This window comes from Lepidochelys kempii, chromosome 1, assembly GCF_965140285.1.
Source record: "Lepidochelys kempii isolate rLepKem1 chromosome 1, rLepKem1.hap1, whole genome shotgun sequence".
Classification (NCBI taxonomy): Eukaryota; Metazoa; Chordata; order Testudines; family Cheloniidae; genus Lepidochelys; species Lepidochelys kempii.
The window spans coordinates 46047810-46069557 of NC_136380.1; the positions used below are offsets into that span (position 1 = coordinate 46047810).

Below are 21748 nucleotides of genomic sequence, written 5' to 3' on the forward strand. Positions count from 1 at the left end.
GGCATTTCAGCACACATGGGGAAGAAAGAGCATGGAGCCACTTTCACCATCAGCTTCCACATCGTCTTCTTTACTGTTTGAGTAAACTTTGCTTTGAGGGGTAATCCTCAGAAGAATCCACTTCAAAGGGTGACTGGACTATAAAAGTGAGGGGCAAAAACACCCCAAGGCATCTCTCTCACTCACTTAAGTCGACAAAGGAGCCAGCCCTGTGACAAAAGGGAGGATCCTAACCTGTGAATTTAGTCAGCAATGTCGCTGGAAACCTGTGGTAAGAATTTTACTTTGAGCCAAGTCTAGCTTGTTAAGTTTAGCTACTAGAGCGCATTTTATCTTTATTTCTCTTGTAACCATTTCTGACTTGAATGCCTTTTACTTGTACTCACAATCTCTCTCTTTGTAGTTAAATAAATATATTTTATTTTTTAATCAAAACTAATCCAGTGTTGTGTTTAAACTTAACTGTTTGGGTAACTCCAGTTCACGTAGCAAATTGTTGAATATTGATCCCTTACAGGGCAATGGACCTCTAATATCTGAGCTGCCCAGGAGAGGGATGGACAGTGCGGAACACATCTTTTGGGAGAAAATCTGGGATTGGGATGTGTTGGGGCCACCCTGCAAGGAGTAACCGAGGCTGGTGGAAGCCAGAGTGTGACTGGAGTGTTGCTGACAGGCAGCTGGGGTCAGAGCTGTAGTTAAACACAGACACTCAGGGTGTGGCCTGCATGCTGTTTGCCTGTTTGTGAGTGGCTCAGTTTGGGAACTACAATAGTAAAGCATTGTGAGGCACCCAGGGTTACAGGGCAGGCAGTGACACAACCTCTTACTAGTCTGGATTTCACCCCAGAATGTGACAACTCTATAAAACTATATTATAAGATTCCTGGAATGTTGCTCTGTGTTACTCTGAAGCCTAAAATGGTTGTAAAGTCAGGGTGAAGTGATAGAATCAGCTACAGGCATGGCTGGAGCTTCTTTTGTACAGAATATCAGCAGGTTGCATCTTCACTGGATTTTGCAGTCTGTTACCATCCAATTTTTAAGTTCTCAGCCATTTTGACTTCACAAATTACACCAGTAAGGCACGTAGCTATGCCATGCCAAGAGTCCCAGACCATTGCAACAACAGAGGTAACACAACCAGTCACCATCATTATTCCCCGGGTAATTTGCATGCAACAATTTCATTGGCTGTATGAGGGAGACTGCACAGCTACTTGGCCCAGCTGTCACACAGCCAACTGCCACCTGCACAAACTAACACAAATCTCCAAGCATAACCCTCCCACAAATCAACACAACCACCCCCCTGCACAACCAGCATACAAATCACCACCACCACACAATATCCAAAGCCACTCAATGCAGTACCCACCCCTCATTTGCCACCCACACAACTCTCCCAGCACAACACAACCCACACACAAATCAACGCAACCACCTGTGACACCCTGGCACCCCAATATTCACCATTGTCATGTAATTAGGATATGTTTTGTACAAAGCATGCCTTGTGAGGTATAATTCTAAAAGTCTTGATCTGCTAGACATTAATATCTCATTGGATTGTATGTGCTACCGTCATATGTGAAATTACGAAGTTTGGCTACGTATGCGTTACTTAAACATGCGAGGTTGAAAAACACCCACAAGCAGCCTTTCAGGTACAACAGTAAAAAAGCCAAACAATGTTAATGGCTTATTCAAGAAATGCACACAAGCACAAGGATTACTCCAGGAACTGTGTACAATAGAAACCTCTCAGAGATAGCACCACACAATGGGAACTGTTTGACCCAGGTCACAGCAAAAGAGCTTTCCAGCAAGTGGGAATTAGCTATAAAAGGGGAACAGTGATATCATGGTGGGACTTTACTCTCCCTGCAACAACACACCTGAAAACACCTGAGGGGCAAGGACTGAACTGTGGGAAGTGATGGTCCCAGGCTAGAGGGATTTTTAGCCTGTGTATGAAAACCTGGGAAAGCCAAGGCACCTTGTGCCTTAAGAATCTGCCAGCCTCTTTATCACTCAGGGTGAGAATTTGCTAATTCATATCCTACCTAGCTAGTATGTTAAGATCAGCCTGAGGTTTTGTTTATTTACTAGATAATCTGCTTTGATCTGTTTGCTATCACTTAAAATCCTTGTAATTAATAAACTTGATTTTGTTTTGTCTAAAACCAGTGTGTAAAAATTATAACTTGGGGCAGAAAGTTGTTCCATCTCTCTCTCCACATTGAGGGAGGGGTGACTTTTAGGAGCTTACGCTGTACAGTTCCCTGTGCAGCGCAAGACGGTATAATTTTGGATTTACACTCCAGAGGGGGTTGTGTGTCTTAGCAACTGGAAGGTGCCTTAGCTGAGCCTTCCCATGCAGAGCTGATCTCAGCATGTGGGTGAAGCTGCAGCTGGGTGTGTCCCTACCTGTGTGTAGGCTGCGGAAAGAGCAAGCGTGGAGAGTTTAGCAATTTATCACAGCACCACAGTGTGAAAGGGAGCACAGGCTGGTGGGTCAGGCCGGTCCAGTGGTACCCCAGTTCCAAGTGGCACCCTGGGGGGAATCGGTCACACCACCCTCATACAATAATCCCAAACATCACTCTGAAGCCTAGAAAGTGTGTTGAGTCAGCGGGAAGGAAATGAAATTAGCTAAAATCGTGGCTGGGAACTCTTTTTGTTTGGAATATCACTAGGTTCAATCATCACTGGGATTCACAGTCTGTTTCCATCCAATTTTTAAGTTCTCAACTGTTTTGTTTGTTTGTTTTTAAAAGCACACAATTTTATAAAATGACCTGAGCGACAGCACAGACTTTCAGCTACTAGTAATGAGTAACATCGGCCAAAAACACTACACAGTTTAGGGGCAATACACAAGTTGTTCAGTACTGTATAATGCCATTTTTGGGTGAAATTTGGCGATACATACAATAAGTGTCTTGACATATAATACATTTTAAATTTCAGACTGAATAAAGTACCCCATTAGAGTTTACCTGGATAATCTGAGCAGCAAGTTCCGGTGTCCCATGTTTCAGGTCATGTCCATTGATTGCGAGTACCCGGTCATTGCTGCAGAGTCTGCCATCTTGAGCAGCCAATCCCCCTTCCAAAAGGTCGAGGATAAAAACTCCTGGCTCATCTGTTCTGCGCACTAATTTAATGCCAAGCTGTTCACTAGAATCTCGTTTATGCAGCATCACCTGAAAACCATCTTCTCGCAGGGAAGTGCTGTCAGCATGGTTGTGTGTCCGGCTTCCAAATCGTCTCTCTCGGAGCACCGTGAGATGCAGCACCATGCAGGGCTGGGAAAGAACAGCTCGAGCATGGTTATGGGACACGTTACTGATGTCAAAGTTATTGACCTGGAAAACAAGAAGTAAAACAATATTCATAACTGTTTAGTTGTTTCAAGATGTATCAAAATCCTTGCCAAGTTCAGAGACCCTGTTACAAACCTCTAATAGCCTATACCTGGAATTATCTACTTACCCCTCTCTGCTCCTTCCTCTCTTTATTCAATTCTCTCCTAAATAAACACTTCCTAAGCTGAGCCTGCAAAGCTAACCCACATCAACATTATGCCATCATTACTGCAATTAACACTAACTTCCACCACATTCTAAATTACTGCCATCCTCTCTGTCTCCCAGTGCATTTGTGACTGATCATCCTGGGTCTTTCACTATGTATGCTCCTCAAGGCAGGGGCTGTTTGTTCTACTCATGCCTTTATAGGGCCAAACACATTATTGTCACTTTAAATATGAGTAGCTTTAAAGAATTTTACACATGTTCTTTTTAAAGAAAGGAATTTTAAGGATTGGTTTATAATCTTACATATTTTACAAAAAGTAGTGTTTCTGTGAATGGGATTGCAGTAAAAGCAGGTGTTTTGTATCAGAAAAGTACCAAATATTTCAACAGTAGATCATCTCCAATTGGGATAAGTGCTTAGATATTCAGCCAGTCAGATTATCAGAACACTGATAAATCTATAAAATTGGCCTATAGTACAATATGTTGTAGAATAAACTGTTTTTGACTACTGTACAATTCTAATTCATGTTTAGAGTGTGAAGAAAATATTTATTTTTTTTCCATGTATTTCAGCATACTTTATATTACACTTATATGTTTCCCTAAAGGATAGTATCTGAATTATAGGATGTTCATTTCACAGTTCATCTTGCAGGCCTAGAGCTCAGGAACAAAAATGTAAATGAGATACCACATAATTACATAAGGAAGCAGAGACAGATGCCATCTTGGATGCAAGTTCAAAACTATATTAAGTCATGCACCTCCTGTACCATAACAAACATAAAGAAATTAGCACTGCTGGGCTGAAATACCAACATCTGAGCTACAATCAAATAATTCAAAAGTGTGCAAGATGCAGAATATTAGAATTATGTCTATCATTCCTATTATCATACTTTTTTTTAATTAACTCCACCTCAAATCTGATCTGATTTTACTGACTTCTATCTGAGAACTATTAGAGCTAGATTCAATGCTGGAAGTGGTCTGAAAGCTTGGAATTTCAGCTAATGCTTTGAAAACATTAATTTTTAACTCTTAAGAATTCTAGAATATTGGCTGCTAAAATAGTAGGAATGGGAGGGGAAGAGAGATGGAAAGTCTGAATAAATTGACTTTTGTGTTGTGTATTACCAAAGTTATTAATTTTCTTCCTCTCCTAGGAAAATGAGAGCACCTTGGAGTTTCATGCTACTGCTGCCATCTTGAGCAGCTCCCTGTTTCCACATTCAGAATGACCACAGCACAATTAAGTGGAGGAAAATATTAGATTTAGGGGGAAAAAAGCATAAAGTCAACATTTTTTCAATATAATTGGACCATTGTAGCTCTTCTTGAATGTGGAAACAAGCTGTTTACGCTAGCAACAACATGAGACGCAGACGTCTCTGGAAGAGGGAAACATTGAGGAGGTACAAATATTCACTAACATGTTCTTAAAGAGCTCTGAAGCTAATGCCAAGATTTCCAGAAATGAGTGCTTAACTTTACAAATTAAAGTTTTGAAACCCTTGGCCTTAAGTTTTACGCAGCAAAAATTTTGGAACTATAAAGGTTAAATCAGATGACACCTTCACTTTAAAATTCTGTAATTCAACACCCATCAGTGGTACAGAAACTTTGGGCAGCTGGTATAAATACTTTCAGGCCCGTAAACTGTAAGCTAGAGCTGGGAAGGAAACATTTTTCCAGTCCTGTAAAAATTTGAGATTTCAGAAATGCTTCCCATTGTACGTTGGGATGGGACTTCTTGAAGCTTTTCACAAAAACAAAACAAACAAACAAACAAAAACAGGGACAAAACAGACTATCCTAGTGGGAAGGGCACTTACCTGGGATGTAAGTGACTTAGGTTTAAGTTCCTGAACTAAGTCAGGCAGAGCAGGGACTTGAAACTGGCTTCCCCACAGCCCACGTGAGTACCCTACCCACTGGGCTACTAGCTATTCTTTGTGTCTCTGGGTTTTGACCAGGAATTTTGACCTGGACCTAAGAAACCTCTCCTGACTGAAGTTTCATCAAAACCAATATACTTCTGTGAAAAGGTTTCTTTCTGATTATGATTAATCACAAGGTAAAAAGTGCAATATCTTCAAAAAAAATCAACAGTTAAAATGCAGAAGTGTTAGGGTGAAACCCTGTTCCCATTTAAGTTAATAGCAAACTCCTGTTGATATAAATGGGCTCAGGTTTTGCCCTTACAGCCTGTATTGTTAATATAAAAACCAAACCAAACCCTACAGTATATAAACTGCCAGACCTGTTGACTCACTACTCTGATATGCACTAATACAATAGCTGAGATATCTGAGCCATTAATGATTCTCTTCAAAAAGTCATGGAAGACAGGAGAGATTCCAGAGGACTGGAAAAGGGCAAATATAGTGCCAAACCATAAAAAGGAAAATAAGGACAACCCAGGGAGTTACAGACCAATCAACTTAACTTCAGTACCCGGAAAGATAATGGAGCAAATAATCAAAGCAATCAATTTGCAAACACCTAAAAGATAATAAGGTGATAAATAACAGTCAGCATGGATTTGTCAAGAACAAATCCTGTCAGACCAACCTAATAGCTTTCTTTGATAGGGTAACAAGCCCTGTGGATATGGGGGAAGCAGTAGTGTATCTTGACTTCAGTTAGGCTTTTGATACTGTCTCATATGATCTTCTCATAAACTAGGGAAATACAACCAAGATGGAGCTACTATAATGAGGGTACATAACTGGTTGGAAAACCGTTCCCAGAGAGAAGTTATCAGTGGTTCACAGTCAAGCTGGAAGGGCATGTCAAGTGGGGTCCCTCAGGGATTGGTTCTGGGTCCAGTTCTGTTCAATATCTTCATCAATGGATGTAGATAATGGCATGGAGAATACACTTATAAAGTTTGCAGGCGATACTAAGCTGGGAGGGGTTGCAAGTGCTTTAGAGGATAGGATTAAAATTCAAAATTATCTGGACAAACTGGAGAAATGGTCTGAAGTAAACAGGATGAAATTCAATAAGGACAAAAGCAAAATACTCCACTTAGACAGGAACAAACAGTTGCACACTGAACTACTGGGTCCAGTACTGTGCACCACATTTCAGGAAAGATGTGGACAAGCTGGAGAGAGTCCAGAGAAGAGTACAAAAAAAAAGAAGATTAAAGTTCTATAAAATATGACCTGTGAGGGGAGATGGAAAAAACTGGATTTGTTTAGTCTGGAGAAGAGAAGACTCAAAGGGGACATGGTAACAGTTTTCAAATATATAACAGGTTTTTACAAGGAAAGGGGAGATAAATAGTTCTTGTTATCCTTAGAGTTTCGGACAAGAAGCAATGGCCTTAAATTGCAGCAAGGGTGGTGTAGGTTGGGCATTAGGAGAAACGTTGTAACTGTCAATGTAGTTAAGCACTGGAATAAATTGCCTAGGGAGGTTGTGGAATCTCCATCATTAGAGATTTTTAAGACTAGATGACCTCTCAAGGTCCCTTCCAGTCCTACGATTCTACGACTGTAGGAATATAGAGTATTTCTCTTTGTGGCAGAAATGTTTCAATTCAGTACAGTCATTTCCTGCAGTCCCTAAAACAATAAATACATCTGCAATGAGATTTGATAGGGAAAAAACAGTAGAAAAAAAATCAAAAACATCTGCCTGTAACAATGAATTTAAACATTAAGTATCTGAGCCAAATCCACAAGAAGTAAGGGAAATTCATAGTTAAGGTTGAAACTTCAAGGCACAATGGGATGAGTTAAGGATGATGTTGTAAGGGTCTACAAACATTCGGTGATTTTACCATATTATCAGTACATGTGTTCCAACACTTAGGTACAAAGAAGAAAATGAAGGAAAAAGTTTTGAGAAAAAACACCCTTAATAAATGTATCATTTTAGTAAATGAGTGCTGGTACAAAATAGTCCATAATGGGCATATTATTATTTACCTTAGTCATTTCAATCTGTAAGTTTCATGAGAGAAATGGACAAATATAACCTGGTATCAAATCCCTGAAAACAGGAATTTATAATGGAATCTCTGAGAGAGATTTTATTCCAGGATCTCTTTTGATAAATATCTAAGATGTTTCAGTTATTAATCTGTATTACAATTGGTAACTAACTTCTTTTGGTTGATAGATGACATTTCTTGACGTAAGTGAAATGACCTCCAATGTCATATAGGCCTACGAAAGTAGAGTTTATATGGGAAATATGTTAAAGGAAGTGTATTTTTTCTGGTCTCTTCCAAAAATGTGCCATGAAAGAGAAACCTGAAATGAAATACAAGTTCAATTTAAAAACAAACAAACCAACCACAAACAATGATGTTTTTCATCCACTGAGTAATATTTTTAAGCCCTAGTCGTCCTTGTTTTAGAAGGAATCAACAGTCTACTTCTTACACACTACTGTGTTAATTCTAAAACATATTAAAGCAAGCTGGGTGTGAAAGCAAAACATCTATTTCTTCCACACAGACCTTCTAAGTGAAACACAGTGGAAAAAGTATGTGGAAAAAGTGCCAAATACCTTCTTTTTAGCGTTTAGCAGATAACACTATAGTAGCTCAAAGTAAGATGTCCCTGAACAAAGACATATTTCTCTTTACCCTTCTCTGCCAAAATAAAGACCTCCCTCAACTGTGTGTTATAACATCATGTGATTCGTAACATAATAGTGCATCAAAAAGTCCATAACACCACTATGCAACACTGTAATCTGAGAGGGACGAGGTGTGGAACACGCTGTCAGAAGTCTTAAAAGAGCAACACTCCGATGCGGAAACTACAGAACCCGAACCACTAAAAACGAAAATTAACCTTCTATTGGTGGCATCTGACTCAGATGATGAAAATGAACCTGCATCAGTCTGCACTGCTTTGGTTTGTTACTTAGCAGAACCCGTCATCAGCATGGAATCATGTCCTCTGCAATGGTGGTCGAAGCATAAAGGGACACACGAATGTGTAGTATATTTGGTACACAATACGCTGGCTATAACAGAGCCTTGCGAACACCTGTTCTCATTTTCAGGTAGCATTGTAAATAAGAAGCGAGCAGCATTATCTGCCATAAATGTAAACAAACTTGTTTGTTTTAGTAATTGGCTGAACAAGAGTGGACTGGTAGGCTCTAAAGTTTTGAATTATTTTATTTTTGAGTGCAGTTGTGTAAAAAAATAATAATAATTCTACACTTTTAAGTTGCACATTCTCAATAAAGAGATTGCACTACAGTACTTGTATGAAGTGAATTGAAGAATACTATTTATTTTATCTTTTTTACAGTGCAAATATTTGTAAAAAAAATAAATATAAAGCAAGCACTGCACACTTTGTATTCTGTGTTGTAATTGAAATCAATATATTTAAAAATGTAGAAAACATCCAAATGTTAAATAAATGGTATTCTATTATTGTTTAACAATGTGATTAAAACTGTGATTAATCTAGACTATTTTTTAATTGTGCAATTTAAATTGTTTGACTTTCTTAATGTTTACATAAAATTACATACATTAAATAATATTAAGATAGATATTTATAATGTTAGGCAAACAATGAATTAATCAGATTTTTTTAAAACCCTGTTGATATGAAATATACTTTATAATTTTATATAATAGTATTAAACCTTGTGCCCTCAGTCAAGTATTAAAGGTTACCTGAAAAAAAAAATACTTCTCCATTTGGGTGGGCAAGAAGAGCTAAAGTTCATCTTACAGTCATATTAAGCTTGTCTAAATTTCTCAGATAACACTCTCTGAAGAGATCTTCAGATGTCCACAACTGAAGCATGAACATATAACTGCATGCAACACAATACCTAGTTTTGGTCTGCAAAGGCCATGCCTAGTAAATTTCATGAGCCATCTTAGCATCAACACAGGCCAACTCTGAGCAAGGAAGCCCTTAGGTCTTCCATAGAGTTTGGTTTGTGTCATCTGCACCTCTCCACACCCTGCTTCTACACGCCCTTCTTACAATGGCAAGGAGATTCTATTGAACTTGCTTACAGAGTTTGCAGAGCCTCAGTGTTATCAAGTCTATAGGGTTTTTACACTGCAGTTCCAATTTTTTCCCATCTAGAGGCACTTTACAAATACTTATAGCTTTTGGAACCATAACTGCCAGCTGCTCAACAAGAATTTCTACAGCTTCAACAGGCTCATCATTCTGGCAGCTCACGATGCAACCCTTGATTACTGAAAGGCTCTCATTGGCTGCTGGGGTTAGTGACTGGATATAGCATCCAAACAACACCTGCAACTGCCTGGTTTTGAACATATCTTGGGTTACTTTTTGCCAACCTCTGTCATAATACTCTGTGATAGTAAAAGGGCTGGTTTCTCTAACGTCAGGAAAGGAAGGTTTTATTTTCTGAAGTCCATACTAATTTTATTTAAAGGATACTAAAATTTCCCAACCATGTCTACCTGCTGGATTTTGTGTGTGTGTGTGTGTGTGTGTGTATAAAATACAAAAAAAAAATCCAGCATATGGACAATCTACAATGAGGTGGAATTGTCCAGATTTGGCGAGGAGGGGGCATTTACTATGGTATGTCGGATCCTAAGGACAGTAATACTTAAAATACCTGAAAATAAAATTAAAGAACTCATTTGAAATAAAACAGAACCAAAGCTTTTAATACTTTCTTCTGCTATTTCCTCATTCTTCTAGATTTATTATATAATTATAAAAATAATAACCAAAGTTATTTTATCTGTTAATTTTAAATACGAAATATAACCCTAATATTCATAACAGAACATTTCAAATCACATGAGTGAAGGACTTCACCACAAAATTTTTGTTTTTAAACATAATTGTTGATTTCAAGTAATAAAGAATGGCAGGGCAGCTGCAGCTGGAAGGGAACATTGCAGCCTAGTTAGCATAACAAACAGGGCAAAAATCAATCCAGTAACTCACAAATGAAATTGCAAAAGGCAAATTAAATTAAACTTCCTAACCAAAAATAACCTTTGCTTTCTTCGGAGGGGGTGCCTATACCTCAAAAGAGGAGGAGGAGAGCCTCAGACCATTAAAAATAGAAAATAATACACTCAGCCTTTCTTATCCGTTTTAAAAGCTATTGAACAGAAATAATTATAGGAAGCCAAGCCCCATGAACTATGTAAATCATTGGTATCAGTAGTGGAATAACAGACTCTGCTCAGTCTGAATAATAATTTGTTTTTAAACTAATATTGCAAAGCTAACATTTACACAACACAGATTGGCAAGAGAACTACCACCATCTCATAACATACTGTACATCAATGACTGAATGCATGCAACTAGATAGACAATTTAATTAGATTCCATACTTGAAGTATTTGGTCTCCAGCAAGGAGTCTTCCATCTCTGGCAATGATCCCATCTCGATAAACCTCTTGAATAACAATGTTGATCAAAGGAGTTTCATTGCCACCCACTATGCTAATTCCTAACTCAATATAAGGATTGGACCGGTGAATTTCAATTGTAGTGATTTCTCCTTCGGGCAAGGTAGGTGGCTGGTGGGTTGCTGACAAGTTTAAAGAAACAAATAAAGAAAGGTTAATATATTTTATAACCCAGTACATTTTCAACATTGAAAATTATTGGAGGACAATATAAGCACACCAGACGACAATGGTATAATGCAAATAAAACAAATTGGATTGGCTCCACTGTTTGCTGAAATACCTTGGTTAACAAAAAGATAAAGACCTAGAGTAAGTGATCAGTATCCATGCACTAAGAGAAAAAGATAGGTATTACTTTAAAAAGAGGATATTCTGAACCCTTTGGGACCTAACCTTTAATCATAGAATCATAGAATATCAGGGTTGGAAGGGACCTCAGGAGGTCATCTAGTCCAACCCCCTGCTCAAAGCAGGACCAATCCCCAATTTTTTCCCCAGATCCCTAAATGGCCCCCTCAAGGATTGAACTCACAACCCTGGGTTTAGCAGACCAATGCTCAAACCACTGAGCTATCCCCCCCCCCATTATTATTATTTAAAAATAATTATCTTCTTTTTCATACATTTTCTTTTTCAATTAGCTCTTTCAAATGTTTCAGTTTATCTAAAGTTCCGTTTATAAAAGATAATAATAGAAAAGAAACATAACATTGTGAGTCCAAATCTAAGAAGTTAGAATTACATATTTGTCACTCCTTCCTTAACCAGTTCCGCACGACAGCAACAGCTGTCACTGATTTACAAGGTCAAGGCAAGAAGCAAGCACCCCTCCAAACACAAACACAGACAGCTACAATAGAAGAGGAGGATGCTAATGAATGGTGAGTACACAGCCTACAAACAGGAAAAGGAAGGGGAAAGACCACCTTCCTCTGTGGTAAGGCTCAGTGTTTCCTCTCTAATATCGCAGATGCTAGAGGTGTTACTGTTAGTTCGATGCAGATGGATGCAGGAGTTACTCAGTTGCCTTTTCGTTCGAACAGGACAGTATTCCATAGGTGGGAAGCCTGTTGATCCAGGGGAAAAAAAATCTCATCTTAGAAACCAGCTTCAGCAATTCTATAGAAAACACATTGCCTCAATGTAGCTATCAGACCATTAACAGAACGCAGACATTGACATGCTCTACACTACTGGATAGCTTTGTGTTATACCAGTATGATACTATTGCAGTAAACACAACAGATAGATCTTTCCCAACTAATTGTGTTTTCATTCAAGTGCTACATTTTTAAGTAGAGAACTTTTTGGGGAGTTTAACTTTCCAATAAGAATCACTATACGACAAGCACAGCAGTTGGAGATGTAGGGTTTGTTATTTGTTTGCAGGAGATAAACTTACAATTATGTCACTTTAAGTTTCTAAGTTTGATTTAGACAGATCAAACAGAGAATTAAAAGACAAACATGACATACCGTCTGCTACTGTGCTCTCTTCAAAGGCAGGGTTGTCAAGGCCAGGCTCATCTGTCCACGCAGGAAGAGTAGTTGGTGTAAAGTTCTGATCCACTGGCACAGGTCCCGGCCCAGCATGGTCTGTATCTGGAGATAATGTGCCTGGGTGATCTATCACACTTGGCCCATTTTCATTCTCAGCTTCCGTCTGCAGTTTGCTAGACTTCCTTTTCTCCAGTACAACCCTTCGATGGGAAGCTCCAGGACACCTAGAGATGGACTGTCATGTTACTTTCAAATATATATCAAAAGTGGTCATATTACACAGCACAAAACGCTTGAACATTCCTGTCCCAAATTTCATGTAACCCACTTCCATGGCTCTCCAAGTCCACAGCACCCACTGCTTCCATGTTCCCCAGTCACCAGCATGCCTTCCAGTCTACGTCCTACCAGTCTCTTGCTCCCCTTCCAGGCATCCTTTCGTTTGCTGTCCATAGAATGCCCCCTTCCTCATTTCCAAGAACAGGTATCACAGTTCCATGATACCCAATCCCTTACTCTGAGTCCAAGCCCTGCCCCCTTGTATGCCCCCTATTCAACTTCCCTCTGCACTGTGATGGGTTGGATCACAGAAACCCCCTTGGGGCTGTCAACTCATGTGCCAAGACCACTTCTGCCCCTGCTTTCCCTGCCAGCTTGGGACTCCAGCACCCTGTCTTGTTGAGCCAGACAGGCCAGTCTGCTCTAACACAGACCCAGGGTCTGAACCGTATGCCCCAAAGCTGCAGACTTAACTGAAAGCAGCTTAAGAAGTGTTTCTGTCTTTAACACTCAGATGCCCAACTCCCAGTGGGGTCCAAACCCCAAATAAATCCATTCTTCCCGGCATAAAGCTTGTACAGGATAAACTCATAAATTGTTTGCCCTCTATAACACTGATAGAGAGATATGCACAGCTGTTTGCCCCCCAGGTATAAATACATTCTCTGGGTTAATTAATAAATAAAAAGTGATTTTATTAAATACAGAAAGTAGGATTTAAGTGGTTCCAAGTAGTAACAGACAGAACAAAGTGAATTATCAAGCAAAATAAAATAAAACACACAAGTCCAAGTCTAGTACAGTAATAAAACTGAATACAGATAAAATCTCACCCTCAGAGATGTTTCAATAAGTTTCTTTCAGACTGGAAGCCTTCCTAGTCTGGGCATAATCCTTTCCCCTGGTACAGCCCGTTTTCCAGCTCAGGTGGTAGCTAGGGGATTTCTCATGATTGCCACCCCCTTTGTTCTGTTCCACCCACTTATATATCTTTTGCATAAGGCAGGAATCCTTTGTCCCTCTGGGTTCCCACCCCTCCTTCTCAATGGAAAAGCACCAGGTTAAAGATGGATTTCAGTTCAGGTGACATGATCACATGTTACTGTAAGACTTCATTACCCACTTGCCAGGCCACATGTATAGAGGAAGACTTACAAGTAAAACAGAGCCATTTACAGTTAATTGTCCTGGTTAATGGGAGCCATTAAGATTCCAAACCACCATTAATGGCCCACATTTTGCATAACTACAATAGGACCTTAGAGTTATATTTCATATTTCCAGTTTCAGATACAAGAATGATACATTTATACAAATAGGGTGACCACACTCAGTAGATTATAATCTTTGTAATGATACCTTACAAGAGACCTTTTGCATGAAGCATATTCCAGTTACATTATAGTCACACTCATTAGCATATTTTATAGAATTATATAGAGTGCAATGTCACACACACTTCCCCTCCCATCACACCAATCCATGCCTCGAATAGATAGCATATCAATTTGTATTGCTTAACAATTTAAAGCCTGCTTCTGAGTCAGCTCTATATGAGCATGGCCAAGGCTGTAGCCAAAAATAACAAATAAAGTGGGGGTGGTAAGGGAAGAAAAAAACTCTACATCCTGCTCTCACCTGTGCATTCATAAGTTTTCTGAACAGAGCATTTCTCTACCCCAGGCTAGTATACAGGGAGCCAGAACCAGGGCTTTCTTCATTATGGTTAAAAAGACAGCAACCAACAGATAATTTCAGGCAGGAAAATAAAAAATGCACAGTCCTTAATTTACAAAGTTTCCTTTTAATTAGTATAAAGCCTTTTATTTTCCCAGCTCCTCTTGCTTCCTGACCTATGGATGGGTTGGAAATACACATTTTTCCTTTTCCCCCCACTTGGTCCTTCCCTCAGAATTCCACTACCTCCTCTTCATAACTGCTTTAATGAGCCCCTAGTTAAGCTGTTCCCCATCTACTTAGTGTTTTTTGTTTGTGAGTTTCCTATATGTTATTTATATGCGGCGACAACTGTAAGCTCAAAGGGACTATACAATGTTATGGTGATCTTTCATTTATATAATGGTCTTACATTTACATAATGCCTTTCATGTACATTGGTGATCAGGTCTGGACCTGGGTCTTCTGTCTCATCCGTAAGATGGAGTGTTGCCAACGCTCATGATTTGATCATGAGACTCATGATTTGATCATGAGACTCATGATTTGATCATGAGACTCATGATTTGAAGTGTTTTTCTTAAAGCCCCAGCTCTTGGAGTCATGAGAATCTCAGTTTTGTTTTTTTAAGAATACGTTTCTAGCCCTCATGGCTGCAGAGCAAAGATTGAAAATGTGAGTCCCAAAAGGCTCAAACACCAGAAGACAAAACAAATTTATTATTTAAAATTTCATGATTTTTAAGTCAATATGATATTTCAGGATCTGACTCGTAGTTTTAAATGCTTGAGTTGGTAATACTGAAAAATTTCCAGCAGCACAGTTCCCCCTAGCACCACACTGGGGTTCAGTATCTACACCAAAGGAATCGAGTTCCACTTACTGAAGCACGAAGATTACTGCCTGTAGAAGGATCCCTATAAGTCTCATTAAAATATTGATCTGTTCTAACTATCAATCTAGCTCATGAGATCTATAGACATCACAGTTTAGGGGATATGGATGCTGGGTAATCTAGAATTTTATTTTGATACTGTTAGAGAAGACTTTTTTTTAGAAATATTTTTGAAGAGTCCTGTCTCTGTCAAAACTACAACCAGCTTTACAACCTGGTGTCAATTCTTCCACAGGGTGTATTTCTCATATGTATTTGGCAGATGACTAAAGTCTTCACAAAAAATAAGTTTTTGGTATTATTTTCCTAAATAGGAACTTTATAAACTGAAGTTAAAATGAGGAAATTTTGATAACATGATAAGTATGTCCAGTGATCCCAGTGTACTTTTCATGCAGTATTCTATGTGACTAACCTATTAAAACATAATTAATCCAATTTACAGATAACAAATGCTTGTAAGAAGAGCCTCATGAATGAGCTAGAATGGATGATGAAATGCCAGTCAACATTGGGTGGGAGGACCCAAATAATCCTTCAGATCAGAGGAGGGGTTGAGTTGCAGAGATCTCTCTTCCCTCCACCCTTTCTTGTGCAAGCTAGTCCTTGACCTTGACTATAGACCTAGAATATCTATCTATCCTATAGCAGTATATAGATTCTGATTACTATACAAATAGCTGAAAGTCTGTGCTATTGCACAGGTGTAATTCATAAAGTTGTGTGTGTAAAATACCAAAAATGGCTGAGAACTTAAAAATTGGATGGTAACAGATTACAGATCACAATGACAATTGAACCTAGTGATAGTCCAAATAAAACGAATTCTCAGCTATGTTTATAGCTTTCCCCCTCACTTCACACTGACTCAACAGACACTTTAGGCTAAAGGGTAATGTTTGGGGTTATTGCGTGCTCTGTTTGGGTGATTATGTTGATTTGTGTGTTCTGTGCTAGGAGAGTTGTGTGGATTTGTGCAGGTGGCAGTTGGGTATAGCACCAAGGCCAAATAACCTCCCATCTGTGCAGTCTCCCTCATACAACCAATGCAAATGTGGCAAGCAAATTAGCTATAGAGTAGAAAGCAATGATTGGTTGAGTTACCTGATCTTACAATGGTCTAGGACTCTAGGCATGGCATAGATACATGTCATGATAATACTGCAGCTGCACACTTCATAGTGTGATTAGTAAAGTCAAATGGCTGAAAACTTAAACATTGGAAGGCAATAGACCATGAACCCTAGTGATGATTCTACTGGTGATATTCTGAACAAAAAGAGTTCTTAACCATACTTGTAGCTACTTCCATCATTTCTCACTAGCACAGACACTTTAGGCTTCAGAGTGACATTCCTGGAATCTTATTATCTAGATAAAGGGGTTTATCATGCACAGTATGTGTGCATTATTCAAATATTGAAGCCACCCATTCCAAACAAGTGGCCAATACAAATTCCAGACCATACCAAACACCTTGACCTATTTTGTTTATTTCAAATATTTTGGAGAAAAGCTATTTTTGGGCCCCAATCTTGAAATTTGTTGTATATGGGTAGCTCGCTGTCCTCAGGCAGAGCCCTGCTGAAGTCAGTGGGTCTCTGTGAGGGCACAGAGATCGATCTTCACACAACAAGCTACATGATCAGAACTTCAGAATGTAAAATGCATTTTACTGGCACTATTTTTCATGTTATTCTATCTGTAAAATCAGGTCATCTTACTTATGAATAATAGAAGAGGTGGTATTAGCGTTTTTAAAAATCTCCAAAATGATGTAAAATAGATTTTCCTTAGATCAGGGCGCCATATGTGTCAGAGCTAATGTATCATGGCCTACCAGGACTAGGAGCAGCAGGTCAGCAGTAAACCCATGCATTGGTGCTATCTATTCGCTTTGGGAGTGTGGGGGAGGACCTAAAAAACCTCCATGAGGAGGGGTTCCATTGTGGAGATCTCTTTTCCCTCCACCCTTTCTTGTGCAAATTCAGAAGCTGGAGGAGGGGTAAGAGCAGTGATGAGGACCCCTTCTCTCAGTAGCCAGAAGGGTGAAGAGTGGGAAAAACCACAGAAAGCTCCTTCACCCTTCCAGCAATTGGAGAAGTTTTGGAAGGCTAGAAAAGCTTCATATGCATCAGACACTTAGTATCTAAAGACAGATATGAAAGATGAGCACCCAAAACAGGGGCCAGGGACAGCATCCTGGTAGGAATCCCAGCACTTTCCTCCTTCCCAGCAACTGAGTGTGGCAACGAGCTAGGCTTTCACCAGGGCATCTTGTTGATGGGAACACAGCTTGTAACCTAGGTGAGAATAGGTGTTAAGCAAGGAACGTTCGAACTCCAATCCTTTGGTTTTTCCTTACTTTTGAATAGTAGGTTTTGCATTTATTGTAATGCTTTTTTCTGTAAATCTTGCTATAGTCATGTATGAATCTACACATTAAATATGCTGGTTTCCAACCACTGAGCAACTCAAAAGAGGCTTTTATAGAAGGTTTAAATTTAACTTTCCACAAAAAATTCCTTTTAAAGGAAGCACTAAATGTTCAGTAATGGGGGATATGGAGGAGTGTTGTGGTACCTTCTGAAGTGGCTATACTTTTTAATACTGGATGGCAAATTGTGGCTCAGCTTAAATAAAAATAATAATAAAAAACCACTAAGACGGGGCCTAAATCTTCATGTGAACCAAAACTGCATTGTGCTGGACAAAAACTGTACCTTTCTAAAATGGAATTTGATTAGATCTGAAGACTCAGTAAGTTGAATTTAAATCAAATATTGCAGAAGTTCACTAAGGTTTTCTTGGACCTGTGTCAAGTAAATGATCTTTGATAAAGTAGATACCAACACCATTGTTAGTTATTAAACATTAACAAGCTTTCAAAATACCACATGCTAAGGAAATAAAGTACAAGAGACCCTTACAAGGGCTGACTCTAAGGGTCTGTGGTTCCCAAGCAAATTTGATGAACCTGAAAAACTGATAAATCAAGGAGATTCTAATTAAGCACTGAAAACTTGGGGGTGATTATTGCCCATGAAATCATCAAATTTGTGCCTCCTGCTTCTAATTTCCCTGATAGAGTGGTCTGCATTTACCACACACTCTGGAGTTGACTGGTGGATATTATAAAATTTCTTGCAGCCTTTCTGCTTAAATTAAGCCAATTATTATTTCACTGGAAATTTTAGTTCTGAGTCTGAATGTTTTTAACAGTGAGACTAGCATATTTCATTTCTTAGAAAAGCAGGCATGTTCATCCGAGTGCTCGCTGAAGCTGGTTTGTAATATCTAAGACAAAGATTACAACAGTACTGAATTGTACATTTATCTAACATGTAATAATCAGTAGTAGTATTTTATTGGATTCACCAATCCATATCAAATCTAATTCAAGCTATGCATTTATTGCACCTTTTATGCCAGCAGAGGTACTTTACATAAAGGTATTCCAATGTTTACAAATAAGCTATATTGAAAAACAACTTTACCACATATATAAAATGCATGAAGGTTATCAGTAGCACAAGTCAACAGAAAGGGAATTCCATATACATGGTGCACAGCAACTGAAATGTTGTTACAGACTGATTGATGGGAATAAATAATGATTCAGTTTAAATTAGACCTCATTATATGACTTGTGCATTAGACACACAATGATTTTATAAAGTGCTGAAGTGTGTATGCATTGTATTTTACACCAAAGTGACAAGTCCCTGCCATGAGGAGCTTACAATCTAAATTTGACTCAATTGAGAAAGAAATGGCAAATAATGGAAGAGGGCTAGGAAGGGGGCAACAGTAGTGAAATATCATTTGAATGTAATGTTCGGGATGCATCTCTGTTTTTTTAAAAAAATGATTTAATATATTAGGGTTATACGGTTAGCCAAATCAGATTTTTTTTCACCATCATGTAGGTTAGATGTGATCCTGTCCTGAATGAAGAAAAACAGTGAAAGTTGCTGACAGAAAGCTGAATGCAAATTAAAAATAGTTATTTCACTGGGGGAGGGGATTGGACCTTTTTCCAGAGAAAGGCAGAGATAGAACTTTATGGAAACCTCCGCCTTCAATAGTGTATGTAATACATTGTTTAAAATGTAAAACGCAATGCACGTGTAAAGAGGCTTGAATGAAATAACATCTACGGGTGGAAAAAAATTTCTGGCATCAGATGACCTCCTGAGGTCCCTTCCAACCCTGATATTCTATGATTCTATGGATTCCATATTTCACTTTTATCCATCACCTCCCTCTTTTCATTTAATGCTTGACCATATTCCTCTCCTATTTTAATTTTAAGACCACCAAATCCTTTAAAATGTGACACTTATTAGGGGCTACATATTCACAATGCTTTTCAACACACTAACTCGCTATCACTGTCATACTTCAGTTCCTCACACCAAATGTGATGGGATGCTCACATTTTTGTCGATGATGCAAATTTGACTCAGCTTGGCCCCATTTCAGTTCATGAAATAAGAGTAATAATAAAACCCTCTAAATATTTACTGAAAATATCCTGAAATATTGTTTAGAAAACAAAAGCAATGAAATGCCGCTCAATGAAACAAAGAATGTTAACATTCTTATTACAAAAAAATGACAGTTTACATTTAAGAGTGAAATACTGCCTAGACAACACAACACAACTGTACTACTAGATAGTACTTTCCTCAATTGTGCATATAGCAGACATTGGGGGGGCCAAGTTACATAACTTCATCTTCTCTAATTTGGTTAAAAGACAAGGAGTACTTGTGGCACCTTAGAGACTAACCAATTTATTTGAGCATAAGCTTTCGTGAGCTACAGCTCACTTCATCGCATGCATTCAGTGGAAAATACAGTGAGTCACTGTATTTTCCACTGAATGCATGCGATGAAGTGAGCTGTAGCTCACGAAAGCTTATGCTCAAATAAATTGGTTAGTCTCTAAGGTGCCACAAGTACTCCTTTTCTTTTTGTGAATACAGACTAACATGGCTGCTACTCTGAAACCTCTAATTTGGTTGTTTGTATTTCTTTTTCCCTTTATCTTGCTCTCCTTTCAATATTTCAAGATATTGGGGAGTAAGAGGGAAAAGAAATATAAAATTACCAGGTTTATTTTAATTTGTGTAGCAGAAGGCCCTAAACCTTTGAGTAATATCTTACAAAGAAATCTCAGAGGCCATCACTTCACCAGGGTAGCAAGTACAGTATATATTCAGGCAGTCTGGTGGAGTTTTAAGGTTTACACCGCCATCCTTTATGAGCCACCAAGCCCTCAGAAATAATCCCTGTCAGTTGCTCTATAGCAGCCATTTCTACTCCTCACCCTATAACAGAGGTGGGCAAACTACGGCCCACGGGACCATCCTGCCCAGCCCTTGAGCTCCCGGCTGGGAGGCTAGCCCCTAGCCCCCCCTCCGCTGTCCCCCTCCCCCGCAGCCTCAGCACGCCATACCATCAGCGCTCTGTCCCGCTGCTCCTCCTGGGCAGTGTGGGTGGCGGAGCTGTGAGCTCCTGCAGCTCTGAGCAGCATGGTAAGGGGGTGGGGTGGGGGGGGGGTTGGATACGGGGCAGGGGGTCCCGGAGGCAGGTTGGATGGGGCGGAGGTTTGGGGGCGGGGCAGTCAGGGGACAGGGAGCAGGGGGGGTTGGATAGGGAGTGAGGTCCCATGGGGCAGTCAGGGGCGTGGGTGTGGATAGGGATCAGGGCAGTCAAGGGAGAGGGAGCAAGTGGGGTTGGATAGGTGGTGGAGTCCCAGTGGGCGATTAGGGGCAGGGGTCCCGGGAGGGGGCGGTCAGGGGACAAGGACTGTTGGATGTGTCGGCGGTTCTGAGGGGGGCAGGAAGTGGGAGAGGGCGAATAGGAGGCGGGTGTCAGGCTGTTTGGGGAGGCACAGCCTTCCCTACCGGCCCTCCATACAGTTTGTAATGCCAAGGTGGCCCTCGGGCTAAAAAGTTTGCGCACCCCTGCCCTATAACCACATCATAGCACAGTGCACTGCAGCTCAGTTCCTTTCAGGTCTGGAGACAGACCACAGAGCAAAAACAAGGAAGATACTCCAGAATTTACACCTCCCAAGTTATATAGCACAATCCACCCTGTCTGCTCATATGGGACCCAATCCTGCAAAGTGCTAAGTGTCTTATTCCCATTCATTGGGAGCTGACGGTGCTCCAAAACTCACAGGATGAAACTTGCAAAAAAAAAAAATCAAACACCTTATAAGTGCGTCTGCTACCCCACAAAAAAAAAATAAAATAAAATTAAACAAAACCAAACACAGTTAAGCAATGAGTGACTGACCTGTTCCAGGAACAGATTTCTCAATAAACATCTTCTATACTGAATATTTGACAAAATTTTACTGTATAAAATCCACACAATTTAGACTGCTACTAAAACTATCCTAACAATACAAAAAGCTGTACTAGA

The 21748-nt window shown here is 39.5% G+C and overlaps 1 protein-coding gene across 5 annotated transcripts in view; it reads right to left on the reverse strand.

Annotated features, from left to right (window-relative positions):
• Nucleotides 1–21748, reverse strand: part of LNX2 (ligand of numb-protein X 2) — a 93814-nt gene that overhangs the window by 17236 nt on the left and 54830 nt on the right. For 4 of the 5 annotated variants that reach the window (XM_073340617.2, XM_073340607.2, XM_073340597.2 and 1 more), the window contains 4 exons: nt 12433–12680; nt 11883–12023; nt 10876–11075; nt 3003–3371 (listed from right to left, as the gene is read on the reverse strand). In XM_073340617.2, the coding sequence (XP_073196718.1) occupies nt 3003–3371; nt 10876–11075; nt 11883–12023; nt 12433–12680 (958 nt within the window). The remainder of the gene's footprint in view (nt 1–3002; nt 3372–10875; nt 11076–11882; nt 12024–12432; nt 12681–21748) is intronic. The other variant, XM_073340627.2, reaches the window with a different exon arrangement.